The sequence below is a fragment of the Falco naumanni genome, chromosome 3 (assembly GCF_017639655.2).
Source record: "Falco naumanni isolate bFalNau1 chromosome 3, bFalNau1.pat, whole genome shotgun sequence".
NCBI lineage: Eukaryota > Metazoa > Chordata > Aves > Falconiformes > Falconidae > Falco > Falco naumanni.
Genome location: NC_054056.1, coordinates 18,911,570 through 18,933,937, shown reverse-complemented (window position 1 = coordinate 18,933,937; position 22,368 = coordinate 18,911,570). Strand labels below are relative to the sequence as shown.

The following is a 22,368-nucleotide window of genomic DNA, read 5'->3' as shown; positions in this document are numbered from 1 at the left end:
GGGTGATGAGAATGTCACAGCAAGAACGTGTAGTACCAAGTTACTATTTTTACAATCTTTTAGATAATATTTTACTCTATCCTCAGCATGGTTTATCGAAGCTAGCACCCCCAGCCCTACCATGCAGTACACAAAGGCCTCCACACAAAAGACTGAAAGGGAGTAAGTCAAGCACTGCAGAGCAGGCAGCCTTGGCTCCGAATCCTTAGAGTTATAAACTCACTATGAAAACAGTTTATTTTTAATAGTACCAAAACTTATTCTTTGAAGCTAAAGTCTCAGAAGATACCAAGAGTACTATATTAGAAACAATATGCACTTATCATCCTCCTCCTCATTCAAAGACTGCAATTAAAGAGACAAATAAAAGTTCTTTGAAATATTACAAACCCAAGATGTGCATTAGCCCAGACGCAGGCTGCCTCCGATCCCACCATGCCAGGGACTACAGTGCCAGGCTGCGTGTATAACACAGCAAGTTCCCCCAAGAAACGCCGAAGGTAGCGCTCAGGTGATGCTTCACCCCCCTCTGAATTGCACATCTCCAGGGAAAATGCTGACTAGCCAGTAACTTGCCTCAAGAGAAACAATCTCTCTCTTTTTCAGCTCCCTCTGAGCTTGACATACCTGAGACCCTACCTCCTCTATTGTGAGGACACCACAAAAAGAAAGCATTTACATGATTTTTTTTCTTTTCAGATACTGCAGTCCGGCACACATACATGCACATCTAATTATATATACAACACAAAGCTAAACACTCCTAAAAATATAAACTACTCTCCTCATTTAGGATCTTTTTGTGGAAAGTTTAATCCTTGTTTCCTAGGTAACCCACCACCACTCCAGACAAATTCTAGCCCCCAAACTGGCCCTGCTAATTTAGCATCCAAACACAATAATGCCTCTTTTGCCAAAATAATGTCAGGTGGCCTTATGTACATCTCTGGGCAATTGCCTCAGTTAACCACAGAATGACCTATTTTAGTATCGATAGTTGCACGCTTCAAAATTGTAACAAGCCCACAGAAAATGGTAGGAAGCTTTCTGCTCTTTTTTTCCACTTGCCTTGCTCCTCTGCCCAGTCCCTGCTACACACACGGAAATGTCAGACTATTTTTTAATTACCTGAACTGTGTTACAAAGATGCTAATATCTCAAAATAAGTGCACAATCTACTCCCTTCATCAGGCTTCCTTTCAAATATCTATTGTAGTTAAGAATAACAGGGTAGGCTGGCAAACAAGAATCCCATTTTGAAAAAAAAGAAATTGTTATTTCTAGATTTTTGCTCTACACTGCAACAAAAGCAAGACTTTGGAATACCTCAGGAAGGATGAGGAGAAAGGGAAACATACAGCTGGGATTTGGGAAGTAAATTCAAGATTTTAATGTCTCTGATTTGAATTAAGGACCTTCTGCCTAGGTCTTTCCATGTCCAAAAGGAGCTTCCAGCCACAAGACTATTGCCCAGTCAGGTTAGGAAGTGTCTCCTCTCAGCATAAATTCTGCCCTTGCCAGACAGTTTTACCCGGCAAATTCATTTACATGATTTACGTATGTGTTTGTGAAGATGTGACTATTCACCAATGACAACCCTTAACCCCAACAACCAATTAGCAAATTTCTGGCCAGTAGCAGCAGAAAAAACTCAACTTACAATTTCTCATTTGCTACCATAAATATCATTTAAGCACACTGACATTTGTAAAGGTGACTATGGAATTTCATCCACTTTTAAAAAAAAATGTAGGTGGATGAATCTGGGAGTAATTTCAATCTCCACATGACTTTCTAGGGAAAGGGGGAGAAAAAAAAAAAAAAAAAAAAAGGACTTCTGGTAGCAGAAGGTTTTCCAGAACCTACATGCCTGCAGTGTTCTCTCACAATCTTTAAACCAAAACTCACTCTGTTCACAACAAATCTGCACAAATCTAAATTACTGTATACTGCGACCAAACAGGAGGAATTTCCATACAAATGACTTCACTTGCATTAGCAGGAAGAATTTATAGGGAGGGAGACCAGTGCAGAGTTTCGCTTGAGCACCTGCAGGCTGCCTTACTGATTACAGCACTTGTAACTGGAGGAGCCAAGCCAGAGCGAGCTACCCTCAAACAGAACTACCCTTCAACCTCCCAGCTGCTCAGCTTGAAGGAGAGCAATCCCCCTTTGACGTGAGCCATGGTTACACAAGATGCACTCCTGAACACCACAGCTGGTGAACACCTTGTGCCTGCAGTGCAATGCTCCACAGTCCATGGATCTCCAAGATCCGCAAAGAGAGGTATTAGGGTTAAGCAAGTTGATCTGTCATGAAGAGTTTGGTGGTGACCCAGGTGTGCACTCACAAATTGTTCACATTGCTCAGCAGAAGTTTAAGTCCCTCTCATCCGCCTCAAGCTACAGCACGACAACTGTTTAGCTGTTTAGCTCCCTGAAGTGTTTCTCATCAAAGCCACAAAACGTGGGGGGTTTTGTTTGGTTGGTTTGTTGTTTGGTTTTTTTTTTTAAGACTTTACACACAAAAAAGAACAGGCCAGCATTTTAAGCCAGATCTGTGCACTTATTTGGTTCAAAACAATCCCACAAACCATTCTGTCAGTACAACTGAGGGCGCAAGAATGAGTGGAGGTGAACAAGAAAGAGAGGATCAGGAATATCTTAGACTGCCACTGCTGCCAAATGTTGCGGCACCCAGCCACTGCTGGAGGCCAAAGACTTTGACTGTTATGCCCCCTTCATAAATATAATCAGTTTTAAAAAGCACAACAAAGAAAACTCCACACCAAAACAGGCAGAAGACAGCACGCTGGCAGCACTCGCCAGTGAGATGACTCTGCCGCGACAGGGTACGGCCCCTCTCTTCCTGGCCTAGCGGTAGGGCGACTTGCCCTCCACCGCCGCGTCCCTTACACACCCCATGCTCCCAGTGCTGAGGACACAGAGAAAGGTGACAGGTCAGCCATCAGCAATGAGCTGCCAAACAACAGTTCTGTCCACAAACTCCTCGTTACACTTCTGTGCTCTTCTGTGAAGAAACAGTAAATTTCTTCAAAGACTAAGCAGTTCTTTGACATCAACTGTACACAGAAATTTAATGAGGAACCTGTGGATAAAACTATTTTAAGCCATTTCAGTATTAAGTTTGCTGTATTCCCTGAGAGCACAGTTACTTGTTCTTCTACAACCCAATCCCAACAGGGGGTGAGGAAAGGCACAAGGGAGTAAGTAGTGTCTCTGAAGAGACAGTAAAAAAATTCAAGCCAAATGACATTTTCTGAAGTAACTGCTCCTGATTTTTACATGCCAAGGGATGCAAAGACAAGAAAGGTCAGCAGTGTAAAACCTTAACATAAGCAAGGAGTCATTCCAAGTTTTTTGTTTGTGTAAGCGGACAAAAAACGGTGGTGAGAGGAAGCAGAGAATTTCAAGACCAGCAACCATTTCTTTTCAAAGGCTATAAAAACTGGAGATAAGGAGAGAGGAAAAAAAGATACCTAGCAAAAACTGCACAGTTTGTGATATTTAGAAAGAACCTACCAAAAAGTCACTTTAAATAAGGAGGGGTTGGCAAAATTTTCATTACTATGACTATAAAATACACTTCAAATTTTAAAGAAAAGTGTCCACACACAAAATGCAGCAAGCTTACAAAGGCTACTGAAGTGTGTATAAAAGCCAAAGTAGTCTTTGTATTTTAGAAATGGTGGTATCGGTCCTGATTTTGGGGGGGGGGGGGGAACCTGAAATTCGTATACGTTACATGAAGAAACAGCAATGTTCTGAATATTTAAAATGTTGCATCTCCCGAGTTCTCATCAGGCTTTTGAGTTGCCGTAAGTAAGAGTAAAAAAGACAGCTTTAAGCAACTATTAAAAATAAAAAATGTTTCCCTGAAATACTCAGGATCTGTCTTGCTTTCACTAGTTTCTATGTCTCCATGGAATCATCCAGGATGAACAAGACTTGTTTTTTTAAATGTACAATGCAAGTAAAAATAAATCTGTCAGAACTGAATTCTGGGATTTGGAATGTTTCCCCTACCCATGGGAGGGAACATAGGATCCCAGTGCAGTAGATGCAATGCATACTGATCACAGAGCAGAGCAAAAAGAAAGTAGGGCACAAAATCAATGCACATGAAAGGAGATGTTCATAAGTTCAGGGATAATGGTGGTATAGTTCCCTCCATAAGGAGGGAAATATGATGATTACTAGCACTCTGAGCATCTGGAGGGAGACTGCATGCACCCTGATCCTCACCGTAAATTGATGATTCACTGAAAAATTACACCTCTTCCGTGTTGATCCAACAGACGCAGGAAGCACCTTCGCGTGAACAGCTAAGCTACACCCCTTCTCCCCAACCCCACTCAGTATTATGTCATCTCCCCATATACTCAGAAACAACATATAACTCTTCTAGTAACAAGATAAAATAAAATTTAAGTTAAAAATATTTACTCAAAAATAAAACAAAATTTTAAAATGTGACTATGCACATTTCTAATGAGGCCTATGTCTGCCAGTCTATTAGTATCATTTAAACCATTGAGCATCTACCACATAGCTTTAACGAGTCAAATACTAAATCTAAAGAATTACTGGCTGATGCACCGGAACCAGAGCTTAGAAAGCTTTGTCTGCTTTTGCAAGAACAATTTTTACTTTTTCAGTTTAATAAAAATCTCATTTATTCAAACAATAAGAAACTGATTGGGAGCTGAGTAACACCCACTTTGTTCCATTTCTGAATAGTGGCTGAGAATATAAATGGACGAGATGACCAGAAAAGAAATGAATTTTACTAAAAATCTATCTAAAAATAATACATGCTTTATTTTTTTTAAAAAAGCATGTTTCCAAAGAAGACTTGGTACAAACACTGCAGTTTATTTGCATTTTTTAAATCTGAATAAGTTATTCATTTTTCTATTTTTTCTATATTTTCTATATGAAAAATATTTTCTATAAGAAAAAATCCATATTTCTATTTGAAATCCAATTTTAACTAAAACAGCTTGTTATAACTTACAAGTAATCCAATACATGGCTATTTAACGTATTATTAACATGACAAGAAACATAGTTTGAATGGATCACCTTATGCTGTTGCACTGCATCCGGCTAAGCCCCACAGCAGCCCGCTGTGCCGTGCTTGTGTGGGCAGGTGGGAAGGACAGGGTGGGCAAGGCCTTGGGAGGGGGCACAGCCGGGACAGCTGGCCCAGGAAGGGATGTCCCACGCCACATGGCACCTGCTCAAATACAAAAGCTGAGAGAGAGGAGGAGGAAGGGGGGCATTTGCCATTTGTGACGTTTCCTTCCGGAGCATCCGCTACGCGCACTGAAGCCCCGCTTCCCGGGAAGCGGCCGTGCATCGCCTGCCCATGGGAAGTACGGAATAACATCTTCTGTCTCACTTCGCTTCCGCACGCACCACCTTTGCTGTTGCTTCATTAAATTGCCGCCTTCTTGACCTGCAAGGGGGAGTTTAATCTTATTTTCTCCTGCCCCACTCCGCTGAGGAGGGCAGTGATGGAGCAGCTTGGTGGGCAACCTGGCGTCCAGCCAAGGTCAACCCACCACAGCTGTATCATTACTAAACTGTATAGGTACCACACTTCCTTCATCAGCAACAAAACCTACTTCAGCATAATGACTGTATTGATACAGACGTCACCATGTGAACTAAATGAAAGACACAATGACGTATTTTATTCCCATATCTCTTACTTGATAATTCAAATTGTTATTTGTAAAGGCAGCTCCAATCATCCTCACCAAGAAAGAGGAAACAAATCTTTTACAACATAAGACTTCCTCACCACAGCTTCAATGAACTGAAGTCTCTGGAAATCAAAGAGAGATGGCTTGGGCCTTAAAGCAGGAACAACTGTTTGTGGGACAAGACTCTGAAGTGAATTCAGGAACAATATGGCTTGCAAAAAAATCCTTCTGCCTTAATTCTGTCTCTTCCTCGATGCAATGTCCTGCACAACCAACCCTCCAGCAGCCCAGGCTGCAATCTGGAACATGACTGTAAGCCAGTGCTGCTGAACGCTCTGCACTGTCACACCGCTAAATGTCTAAATAATTTGTCCCAATATCTAATGTAATCATCTGTTTGGAAATTATCTATTTAGGGTGCATGCAACAGTAAAAAAAAAAATCAAGGGGGTCAGGGAAGAGAAGTTGCCTATTTTTGAAATGTGACTGTCATCTCAGTAAGATGAGATAGAGTATCGGTACAGGAAAAAAGTTACTTATAATACAAAGTTCAGAAGAAACAAATGTCTCCTATTGTTAGAGGTACAACAAAGGAGGGGGGTTTAGTTGTTAACTACTATACATAGGCCAAGTCTGTGCTATGGCAGCATTCCCATCAAACCACCTCCAGGCTAAATCCCAAGAAGATCTAGGTCATTGTTCCCAACAATGCCCATCTCCCCACCTGAATGAATAATTCACAAACAGATTTTTTCTCTTCAGTATTTGTAAGTTGTTCTTTAGGCACCTATTATTAACTGCCAAGCATCAGGAGTGACAATTTGGCATTCACCCCAGAGGGTGTTTGGTTTGGGTTTTGTTCTTCAGCATGCCTTGGGCTTGCAAATTCGTAAGAAATTACTCAAAAAAAAAACCCCATAAATAAAGGCAACCATGAACTTACTGTCCCAAAAGCAAATTAGTAAGTAAAACTTAGTAAGGCAGTGGGAAGTTTTCCATGACGCAGTGCTGATCCCAGCACCACAGAGGGTAGTCCTCATCTTACCAGGCTTGGGAGATGGGAGCCCAGCCCACCAGCCTGCAGCCGGGATGGGACACAGGCCCCTTGCCTGCCTCTGGCTTCTGCGGGCAACTCGGAGGCAGGGGCAGAGCCAGACTGGAGGCCTTTCTCTTTTATGGGAAACACCGAGATTCCAGATGTTTCTCCATGCCAAGTCAGGATAAAATCACACTCTTTCAGACAATCCCAAAGACAGGGAACACAAGTATCAGAGAAGCCTCAGGGCTAGCGTGCCTGCCTCAAGCTCTCACTGGTCCGCTCCTGCCTGCAGCCTGGCTTCCCAGGGGACCCTCAGAGGATACACTCGGAGTTACCTGTGCAGGAGGAACCTCCATCTCCACCTCTCACAGCCCACAGCGCTGCCTTACAGCCTGTATGGCCGGGCTGTTTCAGCTGCAGCCTTTACAAGGCTAAAAGCATTCAGGGGGAGAGCTAAACAAGCTAAACAGGGGCAAAGGCAAAACAGAGCCAACTGCAGGCATCCTTTTTGTGAGGGCAAGAGGGGATCAAGAACATGCAGGAAAGCAGGAGCACCTACCCCCCGCCCTGATTCACCCTCACTTAGTATGCCCATGAGACACAGGTAGTGACCACCTAGGTTCCACTGCTCAGTCTTCCCGATTCACAGCTGGGACATAAAATGGAATTTCCTGCGTCATCTCCCAAAAGTGAACAGCCCAGGTAGACCAGCTAACTGGAGTGTAGCAAAGACCTTTCTTCTTTCTCACTTGAGGTGTCCATCTAGGGCTTGAAAACCCTTTTCCAATAAATGTATCTTTGGTGCATCACTGCTTGCAAAGCAGGAGTGGGAGCTGGGGGAAGGTGGGAATCTTTCAGTAAAATAAAGCTATTCCTAAATGTTTTCAGTCAAGGATGGTCAGCATAGCACATTACAGGTTAAAAGCATGACATTTGTGTCTAAATAGATAGGGGTTTATTTTGTTTTCCCTTGGTACAGCAATGAAAATGGCAAAGCGCTGCTGCTTCAGGGATAAGTGCCTTTCAATATCCAGCATAAGGAAACATCTTGTTAACATGTCATTATTTATAAAAGCTTCAGAAACTTAGACAGTAAACATGTTCCCTATTTCTAGCTAGTAGAAGCTATTAACTTCATATTCCCAGTGCACTTTAAAGAAGGCTAATAAAACACATAGGACATAAAATGTAGTGAAAAAAATAAAATCAGGTTGAGTGCAACAATCAGGTTGTACCTTGAGCATCACCTTCACATACAGTTTGTAGAACATGTTATGTCAGCTCAGACATCTTACTGTCATACCGACCCCTTGTAAACACCATTTTAATGGGGACCAAGTGAGAGTTGGCACCCAGCATTAGACGTTGGGTCACCTCATTGTCCATTCCTCCCACTCAGTATACTACAGTGGGTATGGTATCTCAGTGGGCACATTTCCAACAGACTAAGACAAACTGTAAACAGAAACAAAAGCCCTGAGCAAACGATGCCTGCAGGGCCTCAACATACGAAATGAGCAGCGAGCAGCGTCTGCCTTTCATAGGAGCCCACATACAAGAGCCAGCAGCAGAAGCTGAGGGCAGGCTCTGCCCCCACCTCCTGCACAGGACATAACTCTTGATACGTTGACACTAATGATGTGTTCCTGTGTTGAACTGTTGATTCTACACCACTTACACAAATGTAAAGGTAACATTCTTTAAGAATACATGAAACCTAGAAAATGGGGATGTGCCAGGATCTATAACAAGATCCTAAAAATGTGCTGCAGCCAGAAATTTTTTCCCTAGCAAGCTGTCTAGACAATCCATTACATCTGAGCAGGCAGTGCTGGACCACAGCACTTCTTTAAGCATGCACCATGTCATCCAGTGTTACAAACCAGTTAGGGGGGAAAAAAAAAAAAATGAGCTATCACTGCATCTGTACTAAAAACCAAAACCACCTCACCTTGAAATTTTATTATGATGTCTGTGGAACTGAGTTACTCTTTAAATGTTTCATTAATTATACCTTTTGCACTAAACTGGCAACTTAGCCATCATCTAGAAAATCTACAAAAAAATTTCTCACCTGTTTTGCTTACAGAAATTGAAAGACATCAGACAAGCAGCAAAGCATGATATCATAATCAAAGCTAGTCAACTCATTGTCACCATGGCTTTAAACTTACCTATTGACTTCTTGCATTAATAATGCTTTAATGTGCTTTCACTGGTAGTGTCTGCCCTCTGCAGTTTCTGAGCTCTACTAGCAAAGCTGAGGGAGTGAAGCAGCAACCACAGAACAGGAAGGTATGAGTTTGGGAACCTCTAAATTGATGGATTTATGCAAGTCACAGGACACAGACAGGAAGCACCTGAGGGTCTTGAGGGTGCAGGCTGATGTCTTTGCAAGGCTGCTTTATCATCTCTGAAAGGTCATGGTGATTGGGAGAGGTTCTCTATGACTGGGGATGGGAGAGAAAAAAAAAATAAAATCACACCTGTCTTCAAGGAGGAGGATCAGGGCAACTACAAGCCAGTCAGCTTAATCTCATCCCTGGGATAGTTATGGAAGAAGTCCTCATGGAAGTAATTTCAAAGCACACGAAGGACAAGAAGGTGACTAGTAACAACCAGCATGGATTTACCAAAGGCAAACTGCACCTGACTGACCTGACTGCCTTCTATTATGAGATTACTAGCTCAAAGGACAAGAGGAGAGCAGTAGATATTGTTTACGGTGCCTTTAGCAAGGCTGTTGGCAGTCTCCTACAGTATCTTTATTAGTAAAATATCAACTCATAAGCAGACAATAAAAAGGGTAGAAAATTGGCCGGATCATCAGGAGCAAAGCATCTTTCCTTTCAAAGAAAAAGCATACCATTTATGACCAGTTACAAGGCAGCACAGTGATCCACACTAAGGCCAACACTCTTCAACATCTTTTATTAGCAACCTGGATGATGGTAAGTTCATGAACAATACCAAACTAGGGTGAGTGTGTGATAAACTGAGGGACAGCACTGCTATTGAAAGGGATCTTAGCCTGGAGACGTGGGCCGACAGGAGTACCATGAAATGCAGGGCTGTTGCACAGCTGGGAAGGGGTAACCACACACCACAGTAGAGGTGCAGGGGGCTGAACCACTAGAGAGCAGCTGTGCAGACAGATGAGCGGAGGGCAGCCTGGCAGACTATTTGAGCACGAGTAAGCATGTGGCCAGCAGATGGAAGTGTTTATTCCTCTCTACTCAATGTCCACAAGATGGTATGAGGAGTAACGTGTTCGGTTTTGGGCTCCCAAGTACAAGACAGACACTGACCTACTGGAATGAGCCCACTGGTGGGGCCACAGAGGTTATTTAAAAACTGAGGTACATGGTGTACACGAGAAGGCAAGAGAACCAAGTTTGTCCAGCTTTAAGAGAAGGCTTCTTGCTGCCTACAGCTATCTAAAGGGAGAACGTAGAGAAGATGGAGGCAGGCTCTTCTTGAAGGCAAATGGTGGCAGGACAGGAGGTAACAGAAATGAGTTACAGCAAGGGAAATTCCAATTACATGGAAGAAAAACTTTATCATCATGAAGATGGTCAGACATTGGCACAGATGCCAGAGAGGTGGTGCAATCTCCATCTTTGGAGATAAAACTCACCCAGCCAGGGCCCTGAGCAACCTCATCTGACTGGACCTGCTCCAAGTAGAGCTGGACCAAATAACCTCAGCCACCCCTTCCAAGCCAAATTATTCTGTGACCTTGTTTAAAGAACAAATCTCACCGTTCAGATCTAGATGTGACCAAGTATACAACGGCACGTGACATGCTCGAGAAGCAGGCAACTGCAAAAGCTTCTCGCATCTACCAAAGCAAAGCAGCAGCTTTGCTGTATACATGTTCCCGGACCCGCAGGATGGGCAGCCAAATCGGTTATTTGGAATGTCTAAATGTTCGTTGCCGATGTTATTAAAGCACCCAGCTGTTCTTTCTCTCACCACGGAGGAAAAGATTTTTTCAAAATCTCTGTTTATTTGCTGTTTTTACAGTTACCCACGCAGCCGCGGGAGCCAGCTCGGCAGGCTCTCCCGGGTTCCAGCCGACGGCCCGGCAGGCAGCTCGGAAAGCCACGGGCACCCTCGTGTGGCTACGCGCTGCTGCGAGCGGTCCCCGCCCCAGGTACGCTGTACGGCACAAGCAAAATCCGCAGTTTATTCCCTCGTCTATTTCCCCCCTACACCACCAACCAGAAGCGACAGTCGTGCCAGCCTGCCACCAACAGTTCTTCCAACAGTCACCTCCTTCCTACCCGCCTCCAGCTGGGTGACACGGCGGGCTCACCCCCGCCGAAGGGCCGGGCAGGGCCACCGGCAGCCAGCCCAGCGCCGACCCAGCAGCTCGGTGCTGAAGCCCAGGGCTGAGCCCGGCCTGCCATACCCCTTAGTGTCACTGCTCATGCCACGCTGCAGAGCCACCTTCACCATCTCTCTCTCCTTCCAGTGTTAAAGGACAGTTTTCCCTCAGTTTAAGATAAAACTAGAATTTCCTGATAGCAAATACGGATTTTTTTCTGTTCCCTGCCCACCTTTTTCTTTTCAATAAAGAGAGGCTTAGAACAACAGCTGCACTCCTCCATCCCCGCTCCCCCCGCCGCTGTCATGGCTAGGCTATGCATTCAACCCCCATTATCTTACTGCTGTCAACACAAAATGATTCACTTCTAGTGAAGTTAGGTTAGTCATGTATCTGTAACTTGTATTAATGACTGTCTTGAAGGAGACCTACAAGCCTGATAAGGGGAACCTCCTACCCCAGAAATGTCAACAGCCAGTTAATTGCAACAAAGACAAGAAGTCAGCAGAACGAGACTAACTACTGAAGGTAAAGGCGGCAGGGGGAGAGCACGACCACCAACTCTGTTCAGGACTAAAAAGACTCAGCCCTCCACCTCCCTCCGGACATGTGTAATAAATAAAAATACACTGTAAGTTTAAATATAAGCAAGATATTCATAGACCAATAGAAAACTACCAAGCATAACTAGTTACCAATGTACCCTTTAGGCAGACTTTGGAAAACACGTATGTATAACTAGACTGTGTCATTATTATTCTTCTGAGTTCTGGGCTTGCTTTGTGGAATACTACCTAGCCCCCAGCTTTTAACAAATCTGTAACAAAGAAATACCTCAGCTGTGTGTGTCAACTGGCTCCCACCTTTTGGACAACTGCCACGTGTGTCACACCGCATGGCAAAGGCAAGGTCCCCGCGCTGCAGGAGCCTCTTGCACCGCCTAACCCACCGTCCCCATCCTCCGTGAGGCAGGCAGGGTGCCAGAACAGGCACGGGCCATCACGTCCTACGTTCAACCTGGCAGACCATTTGAAATTATAAACACAAGCACTGTAAACTGCGTTAGAACTAAATGCATGGCCTGCTTCCCTTTTCTCGCTGAAGCCATTCAAAAGCAGTAGCAAGGCTGGTGCAAAAGGAGGGGTTGGAACGCCCATAACTCCAGTCTGAACATACTGCTCTACCCCCAAATAAACGTCTTGCTGAAACCATTCTGACTCAGCAGAGATTTTACAAGCCTCTGGCTGGCTGTTTTCCCTACTGCCTGTAAGCTGAAATCTTAAAAAGGAAGCTAAACAGTATTTCCAAAGTGTGGTAGCCCCAAAACCAGAACACTGTCTTCCAGGTTCCCAGGCCTGATCACTAGTGAGCATAGGTAACATCATCTTCTCGGCTCCCTGTTTTAGGAATACAGATGTCTTTTGTTTCCCTGCCTGTGTCGGCTCACACATTCATCAAGTGATCACAAAAAGTGTAAGCAGCATGCTCAGGAGGAGGAAGGGGGGTGTTTGGCGTTATGGAGTTTGTCGCTTCCCAAGTAACTGCTACCCATGATGGAGCCCTGCTTCCCTGGAAATGGCTGAACATTTGCTTACTCATGGGAAGTAACGCACCCCTTATTTTGCTTTGCCTGTACACACAGCTTTTGCTTCACCTATTAAACTGTCTACCTCACTCAGCCCATGAGTTTTCTTACTTTTACCCTTCTGATTCTCCTCTCATTCCACGGCAGGGGAGTGAGCGAGCGGCAGGGGAGTGAGCGAGCGGCTGCGTGGGCTGAGCTGCCCACCAGGGCAAGCCTGCAACACAGCAACAGGTGTGTTCCCCCCTGTCACTTTACTACAGCTACTGATATTATGTCTGCAGTTCATGAATACAGCGACGCATCTGAAACCTGCTTAAGACTTGGAAGCTGTTGCCTCATACTTTATGTATCATTCATGCAGGTATTTCAGCCCCTTCCCCTTCTATTGCCAAGTTCATCCATGCCTCCCATGAAAAGAAACCGCTGGTGATCCATCACCTTTATTCCCACGCATCTCATCGCTTGCCTCTCACATCTAAACCTGCTACATGCCATGCATTTCCAGAGCAACTTGGCCACCTGGGTCCCTCATCACAGCCTCTATGTCTATGGACAGGCTCCCCCTCCCCTCCTTGCTGCACCTTGCAGCCACGTGGCACAGCTGCCTCCGGCACAGGGCAATTGGGGAACGAAAGACAGTATCGCTCCGTGGCCAGGAATGTGCTTTCACAGAGCTCCGCGTTCCACCCTGTAACAAGCACACACGCACACAGCAAACATACTGGCCTTACCCCACCACCTCACCGGGGGTGGGGGGCACACCTGCATTTCTGGGGGCCTCGTGTTAAGGAAACTGCAGCCTACCAGAGACAGGGATCACATCTGCAGAGGGACCTCAGCAATCATAACCTAATATTTGGGTTTCTCCCTTCCCAGCTGTCTTTTCTAAAAGGAAAATGTCCCTCTGGAATATAAAATTTAAGTAGATAAACTTATTCTTTCCTTTCATAACTTCTGAATAGCACCAGATAAACTGCAAAAAGGTATGCCCTCCTACTGGATAACTTCCAACGCTTCAACAGGACAGAAAAGGCCGCAGTACAACTTCTCACTCAAGGCCTATTAGCCTGAGGAGCTGAAGAAAGATTTACACTAAATGGAACTCAATCTTGAAAGAGAGTATCTATAGAGAAACATTACACTGGCCCCAGAAAACACTGACACAAAACCATTTTTTTCAAGCTTTCTGAAAGAAAAGTATTTTAGTGTTGGTTTTGCAATGGTTCAGGAAACAGGAATTCCCCATGAAAATAAAGCAACAACCTTTTTAATTAAACTATTCCCTCTATCTGCCTGCATCTGTAGTTTTAAAAAAAAGTTATCTGTTCAGGATGCAAAAGATTTGTAAGGTCCTTTAAAAAAAAAATTAGTAGGTGCTCTATTTGGACTGAACTATTCTGAAATGCCTGAAAACTTAGACCTCCAGCACAGACCCATACCTAGATAAACAGATATTTTCCAGACTTCCATTTGTTTCATCTGTAACATCAACTAAGAAGAAAACAAAATTAGGTATCCAAAAAAAACCCCAGAGATTCTACAGTTTTCATCTTAAGTATTTCCCATATAACAAACTGAAAATTGCTACTTCATCCTTAGAATCTCCATTTTCTTTTCTGTTCTGAAAAGGCCTAAATACTGACACAGAGAAAGATGAGGGGACACAACTGTTCCCACCACACACAGAACTACAACCAAAGTGCCAATGCAGCCAGGTGCCATTTCCTTAAGCAATGTAGACCTGAATTCCTCAACAACTAGAACTCCATTAATAAACAAGAAACAAAATCCCTTTGGCATCCCAATTTCACACAGGGTTGCTGTTACAATCCCTCTTCTGCACACCCTCCCCAGAAGCTCAACAAAAGCACTCCGAAATTAGCCTAACAAACATGCATCTAATCCTGGCGAGGAGGGGTCTAAACCCTTTGACGGTCTAAACCCTTTCACGTCCGTGTGCAGTTACACACAGAGGTGGTGGCAGCCGCATCCCAGCAACAACTGTGCTTTCGCTAGGTGTCTGACTGCACAGCAGCTGTACAGAGAACTCTGCTACTGGAGAGCACGGCGTAGAAATCACACGCTTCCAATGAAACCCAAGTGCTGCCCACAGCCGCCCAAGGGAACCGTCCCTCGGCTCTGTGCTCAGCTCGGCTCAGGACGCCGGCACCCGGACAGAGGAGTGCACCGTGCGTGCTACTGCCAGAGCACCCATGGGAAACCACAGTGCGCGCCTGCACGCCCCTGCGCACCCACGCAGACCCAACACTGAACAGACAGAGCCGAGCGCCCAATAAATCCTTTACGTCCTCCGTGGCACATGTAATGTATTACTGCTGTTCTGGAGTATGCCAACACCTAATTTATCATGAGCCAGCCGATGCCCTAAGTAAAGAGTGCAGACAAAAAAAGAGGTGAAAGTTCAAGTTATTTACCCGGCTGTCAGGCTGCCAGTGGAAACCATGTAGCAGATGACTGCACCTGCTTAATCCACTTCACTATTCTCTCTTCATTATTATGCAGATACTAACTGTGCAGTTAACTACACAGACATTTTACATTTTTTCCCACCTAAAAAAGAAATAGTTTTAAATATTTTTTCAATGCACATTTGGCGAATCTAAGTTTTTGTCGTTTACTACTACTGTTTTAAAACTTAACATTACTTGGATAACTTTTTGTTTGAGCTAAAAGCAAGGTTCGGTAATATGGCAAGTTTTAAAACCAACAGAGGTTTGCAAGCCTTCAGAGAAGGAAGAAAAACCCTTGTGATCCATCAGAATTGTCCTTCAAAATGTTTAAACATCTACCTGGAAAAAATCAAACAAGCCACATCCAGTTTGAGACTTGCCTGCCACACCAATAAGACCACTGGAAACAACTTCAAAAGATACACAGCCTCTTTGGAGCAATGCCTCCTTTAGTGTGCTGTTACTTCTGCCCCAGCAATCTCCAACACTCACAGGGCTCAATATATAGAGAGAGGAAACTTCTCTTTTAGTGCAACAAATTAAGGCATTTATCTAGATCTGTTCCAAAACACATCATCAGGAAAACCAAAACAAAATAGCAAACATCACTCAACCGCGGCTTTGCTCAGCCTCAGCGGCAGCCATCAAATGCTAGCAGGCACTAGGTAGAACTAGACACTTGCATTAGAAAACAAAGGGAATAAAGCATTGTTCCTTCAGAACTGGAGCTCCTTAATCCTTTTTAGTCCTTCCTTTGCCTAGAAAAAGAGGGAAATAATTTTATTTGTGTGAAATTAAGAAACCCTACACTCTGAGGCTCACCATACTGTAAATTATATTTATTTTACTTAGGGCAGTGGAGCCACAGCAACCTTCCCACACACCCCCAACTCCCCTCAGCACTGACTGCTCAGAAGTCACAGTCATGTGCCAGATAAAGGCTTTTTCAGATAATAAGTGGAAAAACAGTGCCATTAAGTGGTTTGTTGGATTACTGACAATAAAATATACTTAAAAGCAACCCCAGGGAGCACAGCAGGAGCTCAGTTCCTATTCAAAGGCAGGCACCAAACAAATGCCTTGGTATTTATCTACCAAGTTCACCTGAAATTCATTGGTAGGCCAGCACACTTTCAGATTAACAGTTCAACAGTTCCACAACAAAACAGTGTTTATGGGTAGTCAATCTTCAATTATGAACACAATACACAGAGCGCTTACTATGTAACCAGAAAAAGAAAGTAATACAAACGGTTTCTGAAGCCTAAAAATACATCGAAGAACATTTTTTACACCACTAAAATGAATAGGGGAAATGAAAAAGATAAAAACTTATTAAAAAGACATCGTGAGAATGCACTGCCGCAGAAAAGCATGTCAAATACTCCCCTTACCTAACTTCAAGCAGCTTCCCCAGCGCTGCAGCAGAACACAGCACTGCAGGATGCAGCTCGGTTAAGTCCTCTGCAAACTGAAGTATGAGTTACACTGTGACAAAGCACCAGGCAGCCCACTCTTTAACCCGCCAGGACATACTTCTATACATACATTATATACACAAACACCTCAAAACATTTCTAGTTTGTTTACACCAGTACGAATTATCACATTTCAACAGACTCACCCACCCCAGTCTTCATCTGAACAATAGCATAAGAGTATCCTCTTTCCTAGTGGCAATTCGATTCATCCCATTTTGCTAAACAATTCCAAAGTAAACTTCAAGTAACATTTATTAACCAAAAGTTTCAGACTTAAATAAGTTGGATTAAGAGTTATGGTGCTTTTTTCTACAAACCAAATTTTTAAGCTATGAAACTTACCAAACAAATTCCTTTTTAACCAAAAAATGACAAGAAAAAAAACACTAAAATAAATACAAGGTCACATTAAGTTATTTATTTCTGTTTAACTTTAACCACTTGAAGCATTTTTAAATAATCCACTCATAACTAGGAGCACAGACAGCTGTTTCTAGCGCTGACACTGTAAATAAAGCATTGGTGAATACTAGTAAAAGACAACAGAAACACAGGCACAAGGAAGACACCACTTCTTAAAGCTTATTTCCATAACAACAAATTCCATTGGTTAGTGTTGCAAGCCAGTGAGGATGACTACAAACTACAATTAAAGACAAACAGAAAACCAAAACAGTTTGATACCAAGTCCGGAAAAAAATGTTTTGAAAACACAAAAGGAAAAGGTGCTTTGCAAAATACTGGTATCAGACCAAAAAAAAGGTAAATTTCTCAGAGCATGCATTTTGCCCCTACATCTGGACAGGGGAGACACAGATGAATCATTAAAAGAGAGTCTATTTAACCTTAGCAGGAATGGTCTTCAAGAAAGCATTCAGGTTAATATTAACTCTTTGGTAGTGTTTCTCAGAGCTAACTCCAGTTTAATTAACTGTGTCTGTTGACAAATAGAGACTCTGCTTCTGCACCAGTAATATTATTCTTTACCCTGTATTTTTTTCAGTTGACCCCTTACTAACTCAAGAATTGCAAGACAGCATAGCCAGTATCAATGTGGAATTCCAAATCAGTTCAATCAAAAACAGCCTAGAAGTTGACTCTAGGGAACTTCTGTATCTCTATAGTCAGTATAACTTCCTTAATGCAATGCCCCAACTAATTAAAACAGAACTGCCATTCCTTGAGTAAAACTGTCTTCCCAAACTATTAATAATTGAAAATACTGCAAAGCTGGTTTGCACCTAGTATTTCCTCTTCCTTAGGCGAACTAAAGAACATAAACTCCAACTCTGAAACTGAAGATTGGAAGCTCTCACCTTAAATGTTACTAATGCCCAAGTAACAATTTTGAGGCTGTTCTAATGAAAGACAGGGAAACAAGACAGAAAATTTCACAAGGATGCAGGCATTTTGCTTGAGTATCAGGTGTTGTGGGAAATTTTTTATCTAGCATTCTGAACACAGTGCTGAAAGATACTCCTGTATTTTTCATAGTTTCCTGCAGAATCACAGCTGGAAGAGGAGGAATATGAATCTAAAGAGATGGATCCCTGTATCATGCATTTGCTTGTCTAGCTTGGGAAAAGAAAAAGGAAGGTATCATTGAGACACCAATGCGGTGAATTCAACTGTCTTCAGAAAACTGGTTTCTGAAATAGAGCTGAAAGCATCTTTTCCTCTATGAAAGTTAAAACTGGGGAGGGGAAAATTAAGAGGAAAAAAATCACATACCAGGTTTTAGTATGTAAGGCAACACAAGCATTCTGTATAGAAATGACCATGCAATCATTTCTAAAAATGGTTACAAAAGGTAACAAAGCACAAAATACATAGTTGAGAGGACAACTTCATGCAGAATGGGTTTGTACAGTACATACCCAGATAGGATCTCTTGGGAGGTGCTTTGATTTCTTCATCCTTACTATCTGCAGCTACGTAAAAAACAGTTGAGGGGGGGAAGAAGGAAAGACAAACAGACTTGTATGATTAAATGCAACAGTGGGTCTTCTAGTTACAGTTTAGTCAGTTAGTATATTTTGCTTATAAAACAACAATAGCCAAAACAAAACATGCCAGAAATTTTAGTCTCCGTGCTTTCTGTAAGGCTCCCACCCCAGGATGTTAAGATAGGGTCAAGCAGTAGGAAGGCCCAGAGCAGTCACAATGCAGAACCCACAGCCATGTACCCTGGCGAAAAAATGGAGGCTTAAAACCAGTGAAACGGACAGCTTAACTCTTACTTATATACTCTTCGTGATCAGAGAAAACAAGCTGTTACCTCAGCAACACTGAGCCTGCGGATATGTACGTATAATCAGCTAAGACAATACAGTTGCCTTGCCTCCCATGGAAAATGCTGTTCTAAAATAGTTTCAAAAAGCCTGAGCTCAAGCCAATCGTATCAAGGATGGAGCAGACCCCATCTGCAACCATTCTGCATGCTAATTTTTTTTCCCTCTAGCCCTCCTCTGCCAGTTGAAAACCATATATTACACGAGTGCTTTCCAGTGCCAAAACCAGAGCTCTTCAAGGGATCAGCGTGCTATAATAAGATACACGTTACAAGGCAGGTTAAGGCAACTGGAAGGAAGACAAGTCTGGATGAATGACCAGAGGAAATCATCTTCACAAAAAAATACAAGAGCCCATGTTCTACTTACGGAGCCTGGGCTGTACTACAGTAAGAGATATCTAAGAGTCTGTTTTTAACGAACACTGTGCACTGATTTAAGAATAGTTCATACATTCAATGTGCTTGACATCTGTCACAATGTCTTCAGCATAACTGACACTGATCTTTGTCGGAGAGAGGTGGAAGGCTTATTTGGGGAAAGAAAGAGGGCTCTTCATAGGGTGTCTGTCTCCACAGGAACAGGAGGAGACTGCTCTGGCCTGCTGACGTTTTCTAGAGTGACAAGGTGGTTTTAGCTGCTCTATCTGTGAGAACCTCGCTGCAGCCTGCTCTGGGCTCTCGAGTCGATACATGGGCATGTGCACATTCTGCTTGTCACCACTCAGCTCTCCAGCCTGGCAGCACCATCATGCCCCAGAAACAGCACAACCCCTTCAACAACAACAGAAACTACCACGGAGCCTCCAGCCTTATCTGTACCGAGCCAACCACACAGCACACACAGGGCTGTGAAGACACCAATTTAACAGTGGGCTAAGAGTAAGGAGAGCTGTTATTACCACAACAATGGTAACAGGAGATCTGCATTAAAGCAGCCAGGATGCAATCAAAGTGGTGTTAAATAAAGGATGAAAGGAGGTATTGTTCAAGCCTGCCGACTTCATCCGGAGACTCCTTCGCATAGCTTTCAAAATATTCATACACAGGAGAGAAACTGTCCTACCATTGGAGGTTTTAAAATAAAGTTGGATTTTAATGTTGTTTTCTTGTTTGGAGGTTGGTTAGGGTTTTTTCCAATTCAGGCCAGTTAAAAACAGGCTACCCAGTCAAAGTTTAAAAATAATAGAACAGCTGGATATACAAAGAGGACTTACCCTGTCTTCAACCAGTACACGTAGTTGAAGGATAAAGTTTATGTATCCAGAACAAAGTCAGAGAAGGCAGCAGCAGCCAAAGATGGGCTCTGCCACTTTCAACTTACTTTCACTTCACAAGACTAAAAAAGGGGAGGGGGAGAAATCCCACAACTGAGAAGTAACTGAGAGAAAAAAATCAGATTATGTGAGTTTTCCTAGTAAGTTCTTTATATAGAACCTACCAGAAATAATCAAGCATTAGTGGAAAGTGTCTGGGGAGACTGTATATTTTCATGCTATGATAGTTACCCTATAAATGAAAGTACAAGATCTCGACTGAACAGCTTTATGTCTATGTTCTGAGTTACTGTTGGTGTGTATTTTAACCCAGTAACACCACAAAACAGGCTACAGAATACAGAACAAGCTTGTCAGAATGAGAGACTGCTCCTTACTTCTTGAGGATGTTTTAAAGTAGATTCCTTCTGAACTAGTTATTATTTAAGGAACCTTATGCATGAGAATAACAAAAGCAACCCCAACTTAATTCAAAACGAACTGGTAAACATATACTAATGTGACTGGGGGAGAAATACCACATTTAACACTAATTTAAGAGCAACCTCCCTTCCACTGAAATATTCTATTCACTTTCTAACTATTTTGGATTATTTTGCAGAAACATTCAGAGGGAGGATAGAAATTAAAGAAGAAAAAAGTTTAAACTGAAGACCAGCCATGTGAGAAATAATAAATTATATTATCATACAGAAAATTTGCACCTTCCCCTCAGGATACGACAAGGTTAATGAAGAACACTGACTTCAAACCTAGCCTCTCACTGCCCTGTACCCTATGAGGAAAGAAAGTAAGTACACAGATTTATCAGCTTGCCTAGATCACCATAAAACTTAGGAGGTAAGATTAGGCGTAGGATTAGAAACACAGATCTCACTCCTACTCATACTGTGCTTGAAATACAAACCCATCCTTCTGCCCGTCTTGAAAGGAGCTTTGTATGCATTTACATGTCTATTCTGAGCCACCACGTTACAGTTGGCCTTACTAAAAATCAATCACAGGTAAGAAAAAGATCTTAGCTGTTCTCAAAGGTTGTGGAAGGATGCAAGCCTTTCGATGAAAACAAATAAATAAGGTCCACAAGTAGGTAAAATCAGTCTCCCCAGTTAAACACACACATGACAAGCAGAGTTTCAGGGAAAAGGATCAAATGACACAATGTGACCTTGAGAAGTTTCTGTTACCTGCTCAGGGAAAGACTGATTACCCTTTAGGAGACTGCATGTCTTTCAGGGAGAGTTGTTTAAAGAGCGCTATATACGGAACTGAATAGCCTCCCTTTTTGCCCAAAGGTTACCAAAGGAGCCTGCAAGAGTGTACGTGTAAATGTGCACAAGGACAATCTCCCTTCAGAAAGGGCAAACAGAGAAACCGTTCTGCCACTTCAGGAAACGCCAGCACGGAGAGCAAAGGAGGGAGAAAACATCCATGTCCCTCCCGAACGCTTCCTAGATTTTACCTGCTGCTACACCTGGCTGAAAGCAGTTTTTAAGTCGTTCATCCTGCCAGACTAACACCCTTGTGAACACAGCAGCTTCTGTTTGGGAGCTGGAGTGCAGCTCCCCCTCCACATGGATTCACTTACCTGAACAGTTCCACACTACACTCCACAGTGAGCAGGAATGGAAGCAGCTTCCTTAGCTATTAGATAAATTACCCTACTGCACAGCCAGTAGCTGCTGCCTTCTAACGATGGCTGTGGATATCTGGAACTGAATCAGACCCTCAATTATATGGGAGTGAGAGAAGAGAACAGATGGAGAGAATAAATTATACATCTATATTGGCAAAACAACTGACAAAAAGCTGACAGCATTAATTCTGTTATTGTTGGTGATAAGCTGAAACATAAAAATGTTGTAAGTCAAAGTCAACACAAAAACTACCCTCTCATTTTATATTTGGGAAAAGAAGCAGGGACTTCCCACTAAGCTTGAACATTTCATTAAATAAACAATAATACTCTGGCCCTAACTGAAATTATCAATGCCTAAAAAATAATAAATAACCAAAATAAAATGTGAAAATTTGCAGAAATCCCAACTAAACGCACACTAAAACCTAAGGAAATTGTACACAAAAAGACATTGTTTTGTAGCCATATGACAGCACCTCCTATTTTGATTGCCAGAAACTCAGTAAGTAGAAAATAAATTATGT

General features: G+C 42.9%; 1 protein-coding gene across 3 annotated transcripts in view; it reads right to left on the bottom strand.

Annotated features, from left to right (window-relative positions):
• Positions 1-22,368, bottom strand: part of SLC66A2 (solute carrier family 66 member 2) — a 65,339-nt gene that overhangs the window by 32,444 nt on the left and 10,527 nt on the right. For 2 of the 3 annotated variants that reach the window (XR_005826880.1, XM_040586845.1), the window contains exon 3: positions 18,516-18,569. The exons of the other annotated variant lie outside the window; for it this stretch is intronic. Coding sequence is in view for 1 of the 2 variants with exons in the window: in XM_040586845.1 (XP_040442779.1) it covers positions 18,516-18,569 (54 nt within the window). In the remaining variant the exon portion in view is untranslated. The remainder of the gene's footprint in view (positions 1-18,515; positions 18,570-22,368) is intronic. 3 annotated transcript variants of the gene reach the window in all.